This window comes from Teleopsis dalmanni, chromosome X, assembly GCF_002237135.1.
Source record: "Teleopsis dalmanni isolate 2A chromosome X, ASM223713v2, whole genome shotgun sequence".
Classification (NCBI taxonomy): domain Eukaryota; kingdom Metazoa; phylum Arthropoda; class Insecta; order Diptera; family Diopsidae; genus Teleopsis; species Teleopsis dalmanni.
Genome location: NC_051848.1, coordinates 28,421,840 through 28,437,833, shown reverse-complemented (window position 1 = coordinate 28,437,833; position 15,994 = coordinate 28,421,840). Strand labels below are relative to the sequence as shown.

At 30.8% G+C, this 15,994-nt stretch overlaps 1 protein-coding gene across 1 annotated transcript; it reads right to left on the bottom strand.

Annotated features, from left to right (window-relative positions):
- Positions 1-4,413: 4,413 nt before the first annotated feature.
- LOC119662075 (cytosol aminopeptidase-like) lies at positions 4,414-7,596 on the bottom strand. Its single transcript, XM_038071618.1, has 8 exons — positions 7,417-7,596; positions 7,236-7,351; positions 7,009-7,144; positions 5,795-6,300; positions 5,516-5,735; positions 5,190-5,439; positions 5,058-5,131; positions 4,414-4,974 (listed from the first exon to the last, which is right to left on the bottom strand). Exons 1-8 carry the CDS (start codon positions 7,531-7,533, stop codon positions 4,807-4,809), a joined length of 1,587 nt encoding a protein of 528 aa, XP_037927546.1. The 5' UTR covers positions 7,534-7,596; the 3' UTR covers positions 4,414-4,806.
- Positions 7,597-15,994: the final 8,398 nt, after the last annotated feature.

Sequence of the window (15,994 nt, the reverse complement as noted above, 5' to 3'; positions counted from 1 at the left end):
TTGGAAAAAGGAGAAACAATAACATCAGACTATTATTGCATTTTATTGGATCGATTGAATGAGGAAATCGAGAAAAAGCGACCACATTTGTCAAAGATAAAAAGTTTATTTTTTGTAAGACAACGCACCCGCTCGAACAATGGCAAAATTAAATGAATCACGGTACAAATTGCTTTCTTACCCATCTTATTCTCCAAATTTGCCTTCCACTGACTATTACCTGTTCCCAAACTTAAAAAGATGACTCCAGAGAAAGAGATTTGCATCAAACAATGAGGTGGAATGGGCTTTCCCATATAATATATATATGGTATATTATGAAGAAGTTGATAAATCATATTATTTAAGAAGTATCCAAATGTTGTAAGATCGTTGGACTTAGTGTGTTGAGTTAAAACGGGACTATATTGAAGCATGAAATATAATTTTTCAAAAGAAATGCGTTGTTATTGCTTAAGCCGGATATTTATCAATCCACCTAGTATTAGAGATGTGATTACAACTTGATTGTTTGCAAAATTTGTGAAATGCATTTCAGGAACCGTATGAACCGTATCACAAAGATGATTTGCTACATAATAATTATTAAGCAAAGGAGAGTTTATAAAATTTTGCACTTCCTTGAAACTGTTTTAAGATACAGATCTCTAAATTTATGATTTTTAGTGGAATGAGTGATAGTAAAAAAAAAAAATTAACTAGTTAATATTCCAAATATTATATACATAAAGTTTTATCTCAGTTGCAATAATAATTTATCATGCTTTAATGATCTTTATAATCGTAACTTCGCTAGAATTATAATTTTACATTAAATACAAAATGTATGAGTGAAATAGGTTAGGAGCATTACGGTGAAAATAGTATAATTTAGTACAAAGCTGACTGCTCCTTTTTGTTCTAACATTTCTAATTCCCTTATTTGATGTCCTTTCTATTTTATAGCTCTTCTCAAATTGTGTCCTTACATGCGAAGTTGGGGACAGTTTTAGCTTCGCCAACAAATCATAAACACTGAACGCTGTGGCACTACAAATCCTGCCTCTGTGGGTACATATAAGGCACATACAACCAGAGAAACATTTTATGGATTAAAAATTATATACAAACAAAGATAATCTGAATGTGTTACAAAATATTTAAATGGCTAAGAAAATATTTGCCTAAATGTGTCAGGACACGGAATTTGTTTAAATCAAAAAAAAAAAAAATAAACACTTTCCTCGGTTGGTTCTGAATTGGCTCGGTTCAAATAAGTTCATTTTTTTTGTTTTTTTTTTTGTTGTGCAATTGTTTTGTGTAACTTTTGTGTGTTGGATTTTAATTGGATTACCGCTCGCTGTACACAGCAAACAGTCAAAATCGGGCATTCGTGTTAATATTTTCTCCGTTACTTGGGATTTAATGACGTTACCGCACTTATGATGACTTCAGCTTGGATGACGCGAAATTTATTGCTTGTTCAAATTTGTAGAATAATGAATTCATGACGATTTCGTTAGAGTTTCGAGTTCACCCATAAAGACCCTGTTATTTACAATAACGCCGTCATAACGTGGAGCTGTAAACTCTGGCATGACACCAAAAAGTGTTGAAAATATCCTCCATGATGACGGTATATGAGGTAATCAAGTCGACGGAACAATGGAATGCGTTCGAAATTTGTCAGTGAGTTTCAGTAGGAGTGTCCTTACCACTGTTTTTCACAATTCATTTTCATTGCCAGGCAGCTAACAGCATAATCAGGAACGCGATTTTAGTTACCGTTTCTCATATCCGCTTTCAATTTATGTTTATTACTTGTTTAATTAATTAATTTTTGGTTAAGGAAAGGTTAAAACGCGAATTTACGTTATTCTGTTGCGATTAAGGCATTTTTAAGGAAGTAAAAATTATGTTAAATATTGAGTTTAGCTTTCAAAATAATATAGTCTGACTTATAAATAGAATAAAAATGTGGAAATAGTTAAAAAGGCGCTCTTGAGTGTTATGAAGTAGCAGGTATATTCCATGTTCCGTTAGTGCTTATTGAAAGGTCAACTAATTTTAGAAAGTTATTTTATTATTCCAGTACCCTAAATAGGAAAATGTAATTAAAGCAAAGGAGTATATAAAGTGTCGTCAAAGTGTATAAATTTCAATAGCCTTGTCCCAATAGCCAATTTTTCGTAAGAAAATGACAATTATGCCAGTCAGAATAATAGTACTGTTCTCAGTAAGAGACCTGAACTTTATAAAGTAAAGTTAATGAAATGTCAATGAAGAAAAAATTATGGCCTATTGATAATGAACTTAATAAAATTCAACAAGGAAACAATCATAGCGAATTGATATAAAAAGTACCGGCGGTTTTCTTATATATTTTTAAAAAAAAATATGAAAAATTAATTTTAATTAATTATATATATATATTATATGTAATTATATATTTTTCGGATAGCTTCATATTTCCTTTGATATAGAAATTCTATGATTGGCAAAGTGATTTTCAGCGGCAGTACGATTGAGCAATTTTTTACCGCAAAGAAAATTTTGTAGACACTAAAACAAACAGTAATCAGAAGATACAAGTTCCAGACGGTGGATGCATCAAAATTTCCTAACCGAATTTCGTCAATATGTTTCGAGCCATCAATGACACGTGGAACACAACTCGTTTTCTGTTAATCAGCTCTGGACGTTTTTTCTTGATTGCTTTGTTCAAGCGCTCGAGTTGTGTGGAATAGAGCAATAAACGAGTTAATCGTTTCACCAGACTAAAGCAGCTGGTAATATATAATACCATCACAATCTCACTAAACCTTGTTTGACGTCAATCTAGACTTTGAAATCGTTTGTAAAGAATAACCAGCCTTTAATCATGATCGCTTATGTTGAATATTCTCGTATTTATCTGATTTTTCGTTAACCTTAATGATTCGCTTCAAACATGGTTCCATTTTGTTACTTTTTGATAACATGTTCTTTTGACACATTCGGATTAATGTTGCAAGATATGTGGATACCAACATCATCTAGTGACAAAAAAAAATGTCAGTACTTTTATATCACCTAATGTTTTTGTTGTTGTGATTTGAGTTAGTACTATTGCGCACTTTTCCTGCTTATCCCTACCCCACACTAAACTTTAACTTATACTAGAATTATTATCATTTATTTATCTTCTAACTGATGACGTACCGTAGATCAGCATATCTTCCTGTGTGTCCTGAGGTGGACTTACGGTTTGTTGGGGAGTGGTTGGGCAACGTATCAACTTTAGGGCTCTGTCACTTGGTATAGCTTATATAATAATATGTGATATCTTTACTGAAAGAATACATAGGAAATTTAGTTATGATAACAAAATCAGTGCATGTTATTTATATGCTTTTGATAACCAAACTTGCAAAACTTATACAAGACGCATTGAAAGTGAAATTCTTTACTTTTTCATTGGCCCTCCAACTGCTTGAAAATATTCATAGTTTTATTATTGCAGATATGTCTCGATCAGTACGTAAGCAATATTATAATAACACTATAGAGATATTTGCAGTCTCAAAAAATTATTTGTGAATAATATACTACAAGAATTATTTCCAAGACTACTGATGATGGGTATTTGGCAATACTCGAAACAGCTGTATGGTCGGCCAAAAATTCAATTAATTAAAATAATATAAAATAAATTTTGATTGTTGTAGTTCACTACTTTTCGAAAAACCTCTTCATAGTGATTTATGTTAAACTTAAAATCCAAATTCAATCGACTGATATGCTTTATTTAAAATTTGATTTTGAACGCTGTGTGGTGTTTTCATTGGAATATAAAAGATCGTAAGGATTCCTTTTCAATATTTACCGAGATATACTATATCAAAAAAAGTCTGACGAGAAAAAACCTAGAAAATCAAATAAGCAGTTGGTTTTTTTTTTTTTTTTGAAATTAAATATAATTTCTTACTCTATTGAATATCTTTTATTGACTATTATGTTGAGGCTAGTTGAGTCAGTGCACTTGAGCACTTTTACTCTCTATTAACTGCGAGGTTTCTTCATAACCACTCTCTACACCTTGACTGGATTGTTGTTTATCATATCATCAGACTAAGCAATAACTGACCTCAGATCTACATACCTCCCCGAGGAGCCTGTAACAATTCTGAGATTCGACAGCTTCATGTGAGTTACACTATGCGTGTTTTTCTATTATGGGTATTCTTAACAAATAATGTCACCACCTAATCTGACAAATGCGAGAAAAAATTTCCTTCCAAAATTGAAAAGCGTTTTGTTTATTTGATGCACTTTTTTTTATTTTATTAGATTTCTCGTCTTATATTGTCTATATCGACGAGTTTAAGTATGCATAAAATAATAAATAATTTTGTACATTTATTATATATAGTACATCATTATAAAATGAGATTTTAATAAATAATGAAAAGTTCCTAAGAACTCTTAGGAACTTTTCATTACTAAATTTTGCTTCGGTAAACTCTGTACATTTTATTTTCTATTTCTCCAAATTAACAAGAATTTTTTTTTCTAAAATCATCCTTTTGTGAAGGTCTGCTACATTCTTTAGAGGATCCAATTAACGATGTGTATACAGAGTGTTTTTAAAGTTATGTTACTTATAATTTTAATCGGAATGAAAAAAAATGTTATTGTCCGTATTTATAGATTTTTGAAAGTAGTTTTTCTTGAGTCATGTTTGAAACATCATTCGAATGTTTGCTGCCCTGCGACTTTTTTCCCTTAAAAACGGTTGTGTCGACAGGGAGAATTTTTTTAATTATGTGTGGTTGTTGATAAAGGGTTTTACTTTTTGGTATCAGGACAGGCCATCTGAAACAGAAATTGTATTACTGTCCTAGTCGGACGTCCAGTCATTCTTTCCTTCAGCAAGTATGGCATCGTTCCAAACTTTGTGAGCATTCCTACACCACGTATGTCAAGATGCGCCCAATCAATACAAGGCACAAATTCCTATATAATAAATAGGAATAAATGGAAAAAATAAATGGAAAATTTTTAGCGAAGGAATGAGAATGATATTAGAAAACTCTTACATGCAGTATAGCAGCTGCAAGGCATGCAGAAGCCGGGCCTTTTCCATCGTTGCTCACATCGAAGCTGTTGTTATCTGAAAAATATAATTTTAAGTTAGAAACTATAAATATCATATAACCTTTTAAATATACTTGTCACAAGCTTCTTGAAATAATTCCACAACGGCAAACGCCACATTCTGTCACCGGTTACAGTTCCAGCCATTTGGAACTGCTTCCAGATGAAATTGGAATTAGAAAACAGTCCTGTCGCTGACCCTCCCAAAGCCTGCCCCACTCCCCTGCTCAGCGTGGCAACGTCAACAACTAGACGTGGTCTATAAACAGCCTGCGCGTAAAGAATTGGGTCCGCCATCATAACTACACCTGCTTTGTCCGTATCCTATTTGTTACAAGTATAGTTTCATCATTTTATAAGTTTAATTAAGATATATTTTCTTTTTTGAAATATTACATACTCTCACAGATAGTGTCTTCCTATTCAGTAATGTGACAACATCACCAGGTTTGGCTGCCATACCGGATGGTATATTTTCACAAAGTGGTATAACACCCGTAACGTTAATGGGAAGAGACAGGGCTGCTGCTGCTCGGATGGCAGCTACAACAACTGCAGCTCCTGCCATCGAACCTCTGTACTCAGCCATACCACGTCTACTCCGTAGGCAAAGACCACCACTAAAATTTAGAATACATAAATTTTGGATAATAACTATACCACTTAACTATGATATTACCTATTAAATGTAATGCCTTTACCAAGTAACAGTATAGGCTTATCCTCTGGTGATGTGCCACAATAACTGATTTCTAACAAGACTGGTGGTTCGCAGGAGCCCTTCGCTATCATTAGAAATGAGTTAAGGCGCTGCAGCTCTATCCATTCCATACTATGTATGTCGACTGTCACACCGCAGGGGCACAGGGCGTCGACAGCCGACTGAGCAAAGTGAGTTGGCGTCATTCGATTTGCTGGTGTATCTGTTAAGCGTCTAGCCAAATTCTGTGCTTCTGCCTTAAATAAACCACGAGTCCATGCATCGATATCTGGTGAGTCGTATAGCTGCAGAACTGGCGAAGGTGTGCGATGCTTTTCCAGCTTATAATCATTATAGCGGTAAATAGCTAAAGAAGCACCTTCCGCTGCTTGTTCAGCATAATCAAGACCGTCAATGAATACATCAGAACAACCTTGATATTGTAAGCTACGTGCACCTACGCCAGCTGCTATACGAACATTTTCCTAAAAAATTTTTAATATACCATAAATTACGGACTACTATATACTGCAATGACAGACTATTATATTGTGCATAATAGCCCAGAGAAACACGGAATTTTTTTACTACATGAACTACGGAGCTACAACTACTATTTTTACTACAGTTTAATGTCAATATGTATAAAGTTTGGTATCCCTGTAGTGCAATTTGGCGATTTGGCTCTTCATTTGCTAGGCTTACGTTTATTATGGTGTCGAAGTCGAAATACATGGTATCGAAGTCGAAATACATGGTGTCGAAGTTCTGGAAAACCTCTATCATAAAGATGGAACCTACATTCTTCATTCACTTTTTTTTTGTATTTTATTTAGTTTAAGACAACCGGCTATCAAATAGGTATATGAAGAAATTTTGAAATACAACACGAGAAAAGCTTTTTCCTATTCTTGACTGGTAATTTCTACTGAATGGTAGTAGATGATTTTTGCTCCAAAAGAAAAAATTATAAAAATCAATGATAAATATGGGTTGGACATACTTTTATTTTTAAAAAAATTCCATCTGTCTGACCTATTATTACTATATAAAAATTGGTTACAAACTAAACTAAAATTCTTGTCTTTGAAAATTAAAGTTTATGTCAAAGAATTTTATCATTTTGATAAATTTTTTTTGTTATAATAAAAAAATACTTTTATGCCTGTTTACTATTAATGACTGTTACTCACCATCCCTTCGTCAATCATCTCCATTTCATTAAAGCCCACGTTTTGTGCACCCACGCCCACAAGAGCAATGGATCTAAATTCAGGGTCGATATTATTAAACACTTTTCCTTTACCTACAGCACCCGTTATATTCCATCTATGCAAATATACATAAAGGGTACATGTCATTATTTATATATATACGTATATAATTTTATATAGTCAGCTTCATGCAGTATTTAACTTACGCCCTTATAAGATCCATGATTTTTCCATTGACTCGATCATTAAATTTCTCAGCAGTAGCGCTTAACTTGGGTTCAGCATCCCCTTCGCCTTCATAGACCCCAAGTACTAGTCCTTTCTAATTATTTATTGGAACAATTAATTATAAAAGTTTGCAATAATATTATATATGGTTAAACTTACAATTATTTTATTATCGGACAATGTGGAAGCAAATTGTTTCCATATACAATGGTTCGCCCGCCTACACAAATCTTTTTCCAAAATTTTGAGGTATTGAGAACTAAGCGGTAAAGCCATTATAGAAAAATATCGACAAGCGTACTTTCAATCGATTTTATAAAATATATTTATCAATTGATCTTTTCTTAAAATTCTGTAAACGCAAAATGACAAAAATAAAAATTTTTATTTCTATATTTGATTCAATTGACCGAACAAATTTATTTGAAAATGTCGATGACAACTAAGATCTTTTAAAGTGTTTTTTTTATAATTAAATTTAGTTAATATTGATAGTCTCAATATAGTGATAAAATATGTAATAGTAATATAACAATACATACATAATATCAATAATATGCTTTATTAACAGTGCTATGTGGAATGTTATATTTATTTATTATCAATAATGCTTTAAAATGCCAGTATTAAGATTTTTGCCAGCTTTTTGCCTGTCTATATAATTTTTAATAATGTTTTTCATTGGCCGACTTCAAATGTTTGTGGAAATAGAGTGAACGAATACTTCCGGATGTTTAAATTTTTATATTTAAAATATGATACATCATATCATCAACATATGGAAGAAAGTTGCAAGTGAGTTGATAACTTCAGCTTATAAAACCGGAAGTCGGGTGAATAATAGTTAAAAGGAATTAGAGAACTTATTGTAGCTATGGGTGCCACATATTTCATAATATTGCATAAGTAGGTAGAATGAAAAAAGTCTTTCACATTTATTGACCTTCACTCAAAAAAAAACCATCAAAAATAAAGTCCCTGAAACTTGGAACTTAAACATTTTGGTTTGAGAGAGATACAATAATTCTTGTACGATTCTATTTAAAGTTTTTACAAACAAAATTTCAACAACTATCCAGTATCTATTTAATTTCAATAGAAACTAAGTATATTGTACCATTGGTTTCAGCCTTGTGACGCAAGTAAACATAACTTCTCTCCTTAATTCATCTCTTCTGATGTGAGCAGTCATTTCATATAAACTATCAATATATTTGAAAAGAGCCCGTATATCTTAAGTTAGCGCCTTTCTTTTTCGAGCAGTCTTATGAACATATTTTGCATATACATTGCATATATCTTCAACATAATCATTAATGATTTCTGGTCAGAGAGACTGCGGATACTTGCATCGTTAATATTTTGAACCAGAAGAAGACCGAGGGTGTTTACGGAGCAGTACAATATTTCCAAGTAAAATATGTGAAACAAATTAACTTAAATGAAAAAATAAACTTACTTGTTACTAATTAGGTACTTCAATAGTAGGAGTTGAAATTAGAGAGTAAAAAATATACATTAACATCAATTCTTTAAAAGAAGCACCTTTTATCTTTTAAATATACTTTTATTTTGCAATTGAACTTTTTCAGTTCCTGTATCACAAAATCTATAGCCGATGATAACTTATTTCTATTTGAAATAAAAAAAATTTGACATTTATGGATGTTGCATACCTGAAATATAATTAATATTGCCTTGCTTAGTTGTTAATGCTAATGGTTGCATTTAAGCATTGCCAGACCTATTAAATATTATAATACATAATACATAAAAAAATAAATAAATTTATTTCATTAACAAAATTATAATAAAAAAAAATTGTATATTACTTTTAAGTGTGAATATTATATTATTTAATAGCCGTAAGTTTTTCTTTCAGAGTAGCAAAAAAATACTCACAACTTACGAAAGAAGAAATGTAAAGCAACAATAATGCTCTTAAAATCTTCAGAGTTAGGTTTTACTCGCAAAAATATTTAAGTTCTAGTGCAGTTAAATTCAAAAATTATTTTATTATGTATATTTACTGGAAATAAGCTGCAAAATTCTAGTCCTCCGTTAAAATCACATGAGCATTTTATTTACTAATAAATTCAAATACAAATAAATAAATTAATTAAAGAGGTTTTTTCGAACAGTAGTGAACTACAACAACAAAAAATTTTATTTTTATATTATTTTAATTAATTGAATTTTTGGCTGATCATACAGATGTTTTGAGTATTGTCAAATATCCATCATCAGTGGTCTTGATAATAATTCTTGTATTTAATTATTCGTAAATAATTTTTTGAGACTGTAAGTACCAGGAATCGTACTTGTGCCCTGCCAAATTTGAAGCTGAGAGTCAGTGCACCTTAACCAAGTGATACAAAATCAACTTGACTTTTATTATCATATATTTTTCTGAATTTTGTTAATTTACTGTGAAAGTTTTATTTACATATTCAATTGCTGTGTTTATATTAGAACGAAATGTTAAACCAGCTGTAGAATAATTGAATTGAATTAATTAATTATATTTCTTAATTTTAATTGTTAAATTTTAATACTAAATAAATAAATTAATTTAAATATATAGGATAAGAATGTCATTGCACTTCTAATGTTAATTTTGTGTTCTTGTATTAAAATTAGTTAATTTTTAGTGTTTACACTTTTTATAATTTATATTGTATATAACACCACAAAAAACATATGTCAAATATAAGCAGTTGACGTATATAAAAAGTGTTGCCAATTTTTTTCAACCAGACTTAATGCTGTTTTTTTAAAACTCTGAAAGAAAAAAATACAACTAATAATACATCAAATTATATTATCAATGTATTGCTACCTCTCTATTGCTTAACATCTTTTAATACTTTAATATTGAATGGTATCACTGAACTACTAAATTGTAAATTTAAGAGTTTCAAAACATTGTAAGTTATTGAAAAATTGTTTAAAGGAAGAATTAAATGATATTTATTATATATATAAAATGGATGTTGTGTCTAAGGTCAGCGCATATGAGTTATGTTAATTCAGATTTTTGCAATGTAAATGAAAAATTTGAAAATGATAGCAAGAGAGAAATTTCGATTCAATTTTGGCCATTCTAACAAGACATTCTATAGGGATCATATTATGCAGAAAGTCATGGACGCATCAAAATTGGCTCTTTTGCATGTTATGCAGAGTAGCACAGAAATTGTATTAATTTGCACTTAAAAGACACAAATGTTGGCATTTGTTACTGAACAACACTGCTACGATTAAGGGACATGTTATGATTGCAGTCACGTGGTGGCAACTCTTGTTGCTTTCAATACAAAATGAAGATTTGACACTGATAGCTGACTTCATATAGTTTCTTTCTCACACACAATTTTACAATTTGCATTCAAAGCAACAACAATTTTGCTCATTACGAGACCATGACACTCTACATAACATAGATGGCCCTAAATTAACCACTTCCTAATACTATGTTCAGACATACCCTAATTTCATAAAAATCTTAATTTCAACTTCGTTTCAGTGAAATTAAGTTGATTTTTCTATCTAAAATTCTGTTTTAAAGTTAGAATGAAATTAAGGAAAATGGCCTTAATTTATAGATAATTATAGATAAGCTTATAGAACTATTGAATGCCATGCTTTATATTTATAATAATCAACTTTTAAAATTTCCCATTATTTACATTCGATTTGTAAAAAAAAACATATGATTTTCTTAATTTGGGACAGCATGAAAACTTTCGAAATTAACTTAATTTCATTTTTAAGAAATTAAGGAAATTTGGTTATCTGACAGTTTTTTTCTATATTCAAATTTAAAAATTTGCAGTACTTTTAAAATATTTTACCGATTTTATTAAACTCAACTGTCGTTAACATTTATTTAAAAAAAATATCACTACGTGATTACCTCAACTTTATCTTTTGCTTAAAATTTATCTAACGCATAGTTGCATTTGAAATGTCCTTTAATTTCAGCCTTCGTTTCAATGAAATTAAGGTCATTTTGCTTAATTTCGTTCTAACCTTAAAACTGAGTTTTGTACGAAAAAAAAAATTAATTTCGCTAAAACAAAGATGAAATTAATATATTTGCGAAATTAAAGTGTTTATGGAAATAGTATAAGATTTACAAAAAAATTGACATTATTTCTGCAGAAACAAAAAAAAATTTTTTGACAGAAATGTCAAACACATATTACCAAAGATAGCTTTGAAAATTTTTTCAATTAGAAAAAAAATTACTTTATACTATTTTTTTATAAAATTATTGAAGCTTTACTGATAACAACAGATACTTTTTCTGTTAAGTAACTTGGAATTTAACTCTTCTCATACATCTAAGAAATTCAAAATTAAAAGTAAAATGGGTTTGGAAATTGAACGTTTTACTTCAGATACGGCGGGACAGTATTTATGTGGAATATGTCTTGATGTGCTACAAAGACCTGTCCAAAGTGTTTGGTGTCGTCACAGATTTTGCACAAACTGTATTTTGAAATGGATACGCATTTGTAACGAGTGTCCATACTGTCGTCGCACATATATACCAACATATATAAGTTCGTTCGCTCTATCTGGTCCATGGGTTATAAGATATTCGCAATTAACATTGCAGTGCCGTAATGCAGTTAATGGATGTCCAGAGATTATTCAGATACGTGATATAGATGAACATGAGGCAACTTGTCAGTTTGACAAGTCTTTGTCAAAAGTCTTTACGAGATTCATCTACCGTATTGTAAAAAGATTTGCTGCTCTTCATCAACAAATTAACAACGATGAGCTGGCACTGCTGTCTGCAAATACAATACGTTGTGGTACTGAAGAGCGACGTTTACTAAACCTAAGTCTTTTGGAGAGAGTCTATATATACATCGGGGTTCGTGCAAAATTCGCATACACCATAGTACGATTCATGTATTTTGCTATGAGGAACCTGTTCTAACTTGACATTTTCGCCGTATCTGTTGTTCTCCGTCGCCCATTTTACAAAACAATAAAACAATAAAGGAAATACATATATTTATATAATATATATGTGTTATGATGTGTTGCTGTATATGTCCTACATTCTCCAACAGCACAAAACCACCGGATATTTTTATACATTCGAGAAGATTTCTGTTTAATTTTTTTTGTAGTAAATATTGTTGATTTAATAAAGTAACCTGTTGAATATAATTTTTCACTGCGTTTTTAACTATATGTTTAAATATGTAAGTTACTTTTTTATAAGGTAATATAAATTTTAATTATGGAAGATAAAAGCCATAATGCATTTTTTTAATTAACAAATAAATAATGCGTAATTTTCGACCTGGCCTAGAAAAATACTCGCCACGCATTTTTTTTAATGTTTGAAAAAGGGAAGAAGTCATTGTGTGTCAAGTAGGGACTGTAAGATGGATGACCCATCAATTCTACATTTTCAGTGCTCGAAAACTTTTTTATTTGATTTTTGAGCACTTTTTTTTGATTTTATATTATTATTTTTTTATTTATTTGGGAGATAGCATTGTCGTGGTGAAGGATAATATTCTTTCGACAATTGGTTTTCCTTCATCCTCCAAAGACTTGCTACTAACAAATGTTTGTTGGCTACTCAAAATTGACCGCTCTACGTTATTTCCGTGATACAGTTGCGATATGACTGGTTTTTCTGAAAAAACAAGCGACGGTTTGTTTGGATTTGCTCAACTTTTGTCGGGTTTTGCGTATTTGTGAAGATCCAAATAGTGCATTGCTGTTTTGATACGCGCTTATATGCGTACATACATAATTTGTCACTTACTACGATATTTGAGTAAGACATATTTGAGTGGACATGTTTTGAGCTACCTCGATGGTAATTTTTTAGAATTTCCTTATTCCAATCAAAATGTGTCTACTTTTGAGCGAATGTCAAATTATGGAGAATACAATGGGAACAAATATTACTAACAGCTTCATGTATATGTAAAATTAAATGTATGCTGATCCCACTAATGCTTAAGGACGCTTCTATCTCTTTAAAAATGTCTTTAAAGCTTAAGATATTGTTTAAAAATAATTAAAATGAGTTTAAAAATTGTTTTTAATTTTGATGAACAGTAAAAACTTATAAGTGAAACTGTGCAAAAAGTCAGACTTTTTTTAAAGAGCTACTTTTTCTACTTCTATCTGTAATATCCAGAATATCTGTCTGAGTTTTTCCATAAAATCTTTGTTACTAATAGACAAATATTAAAGCTGTTTTTCGCACTTTATGTTTTATGCCTATCTCCAGTGCTTCTCTAACATTTCAATATAACTCTTTGATGTATCAATTTTGGCGATAATCATCATACGGAGTTTTTCCATAAAATAGACAAATATTAAAACTGTTTTTCGCACTTTATGATTTATGCCTATCTCCAGTGCTTCTCTAACATTTCAATATAACTCTTTGATGCCTCAATTTTGGCGATAATCATCATACGGAGCTATTAGCTAATATGCTATTTCGTTAGGTTGTTATGCGGGGGCCTTCAAACTATATTACTATAAAATCAATTTAAAAAACTTATTTTCATAATTTCAATTATGGGAGCTGAACACTTTGGTTCAGTAAACCTGCACACGTATTACTTACTATCTATTAAGTACATTTCAGCAATAGTAATAAATTAACAAACAGTTAAGATTGTACTACTAATCGAGTATTCAATAGAGTATGTTTAAAAAAATATATATATACATATATTAATGGACTTTATCTACTTATTAAAGTGGCTTAAGCAAGTGGTCACAGACACACTATTGAGTGAAAGTGTTGTAGACATTAACATTAAATATATTTAATATATTATACAAGTGAGATCAGCTCTATGTCTTCTATATTGTTCTATATTTTAGTGTGCTAAGCTAAGTTTCTTTATAAATCGAAATTGGCAACTTATATCTCGTGCAATTAAAGCTGTTTGCTGTTTGTGTTGAAATTGTTTATTCTGCCTACACCAACTGGACTTTGTTGAAAAATCTAATATTAATATTTTATTTACTTTTCGTAGAACAGCTTAACAACCTTGCAGGAGCTCTGCGTCAACTTCAGGCAATATTTCGCTTTCAGCACATTTTAAGTCTATGCAAACAAATATCTCCACTGTTTTTTTTCCACTGCTATCAAAAACAAAAAGAACTTTAATGTTGCGCCTAAAAGCAAAATTCTCAATTTTTACGGTCATTTATTCACGTTACGAAGGCATTTCAAGCGTGTAAAAATGAATTCGTGCTACTGTGTGTGACTTTGTGTATTTGAGCGAACTTTTTACATAAAAACTTTTAAGATTTTCTATTAATTTTTTTTATTTGCGTGTTCGTTTTTCTTTTTTTTTGTTTTTGTTTTTTGTGATTTTTTTGCATTATTTTTTTTATTCTTTGTATTTTGCTTTGCTTTTGCATCAAGTTAATTTCTGGGTGAGGTTGCAAGCGAAAGGTGAGCATATCCTATTAAACTTTATCTCAAGGGAGCGTCAGTAGTTGTTGTCGCTGCTGATGTTTATATTATGTTTTATATTGTTGTTGTTGTTGTTGTTGCTGCTGCTTTTGTTTTTGTAGTTGCTTTGGCTGTTGCTGTTGCTGTTGCTGTTGTTGTCATGACATTGATTTATTTTTACCTTACTTTGCACCTATTTTGTTGCTTAGCTTTTTCTTTGCGTTGTTTTATGCAATTTTTGTTATTTGTTACTTTGTGTTGTCTTATCTTTGCTTTATCGTTGTCGTGACAGTGATGCCAAGTAATTTTCTTTTTTTCGTTTTTATTTTTTTTTTCATTTTTTTGAAACAAAAGAAAAACGCGTAACGCATAATTTATTTTTTGTTGTACTCTGCCTTCGAAGAATTTTAATTTAGTATTTTGCCTTTAAAAATTCCGACTCACAGTTATTTTAAAATTTTTTATTTTCATATTTTTTATCAATTAGTTTAATTGCTCGCAGCACAAAAAAATTTTTAATGAATTTTACTCTAATGTAATGAGCCCATCCTCGTAACAAACACTTATTGAATCAAGCTTGATGAAGTTAGTTACTTGGGGTAGTCTCTAGCTACGTTTATGTAGTGAATAAAATAAATAAAAACACAAAAAAAAACCACGAAGACAGAAGCATTGGAGCTCTAACAGATCGTTTATGGCGCAAGCAAGCATCTGACAACATTAGGCTATATTCATAACACAAAAGCGAAGGCAGCATCCTCCAAGAGTGACACGTAGATACGGTGGGAGGAAAGCATAAAATATCTAGGGGTCACTTTTGACAAACGGCTCAATTGGTATACACATATGAAATGCAGAGGGAATAGCTGCTTTAAAATTTTACATCTCTTTAAGCCGCTGTTTAATAATAATCACTTCAACTTCAAAAATAGAAAGTTACTATATAGTCAAATAATAAGGCCAGCACTATTGTACGGATGTGTATTGTACGGATACAGCAAAGTGTTACAAATACTGCCATTAAACAATTACAGAAAGCTCAAAACCTGGCTATAAGAAGACTATTTAAGATTTCATGATATATTCGAACAACAAACACACAGTGATCTAAGGATCGACTCAATAAAAAAATATTAGGGTCAGAGCCCTAAAATTATTCATAAAAGTTGATGCGCTGCCCAACCCCGACTTAACAAAACTCAAGTCCATCTTAGGACACACAGAAAGATATGCTGACCTACGGTCCGTCATCAGTTAAAAGATAAATAAACGATA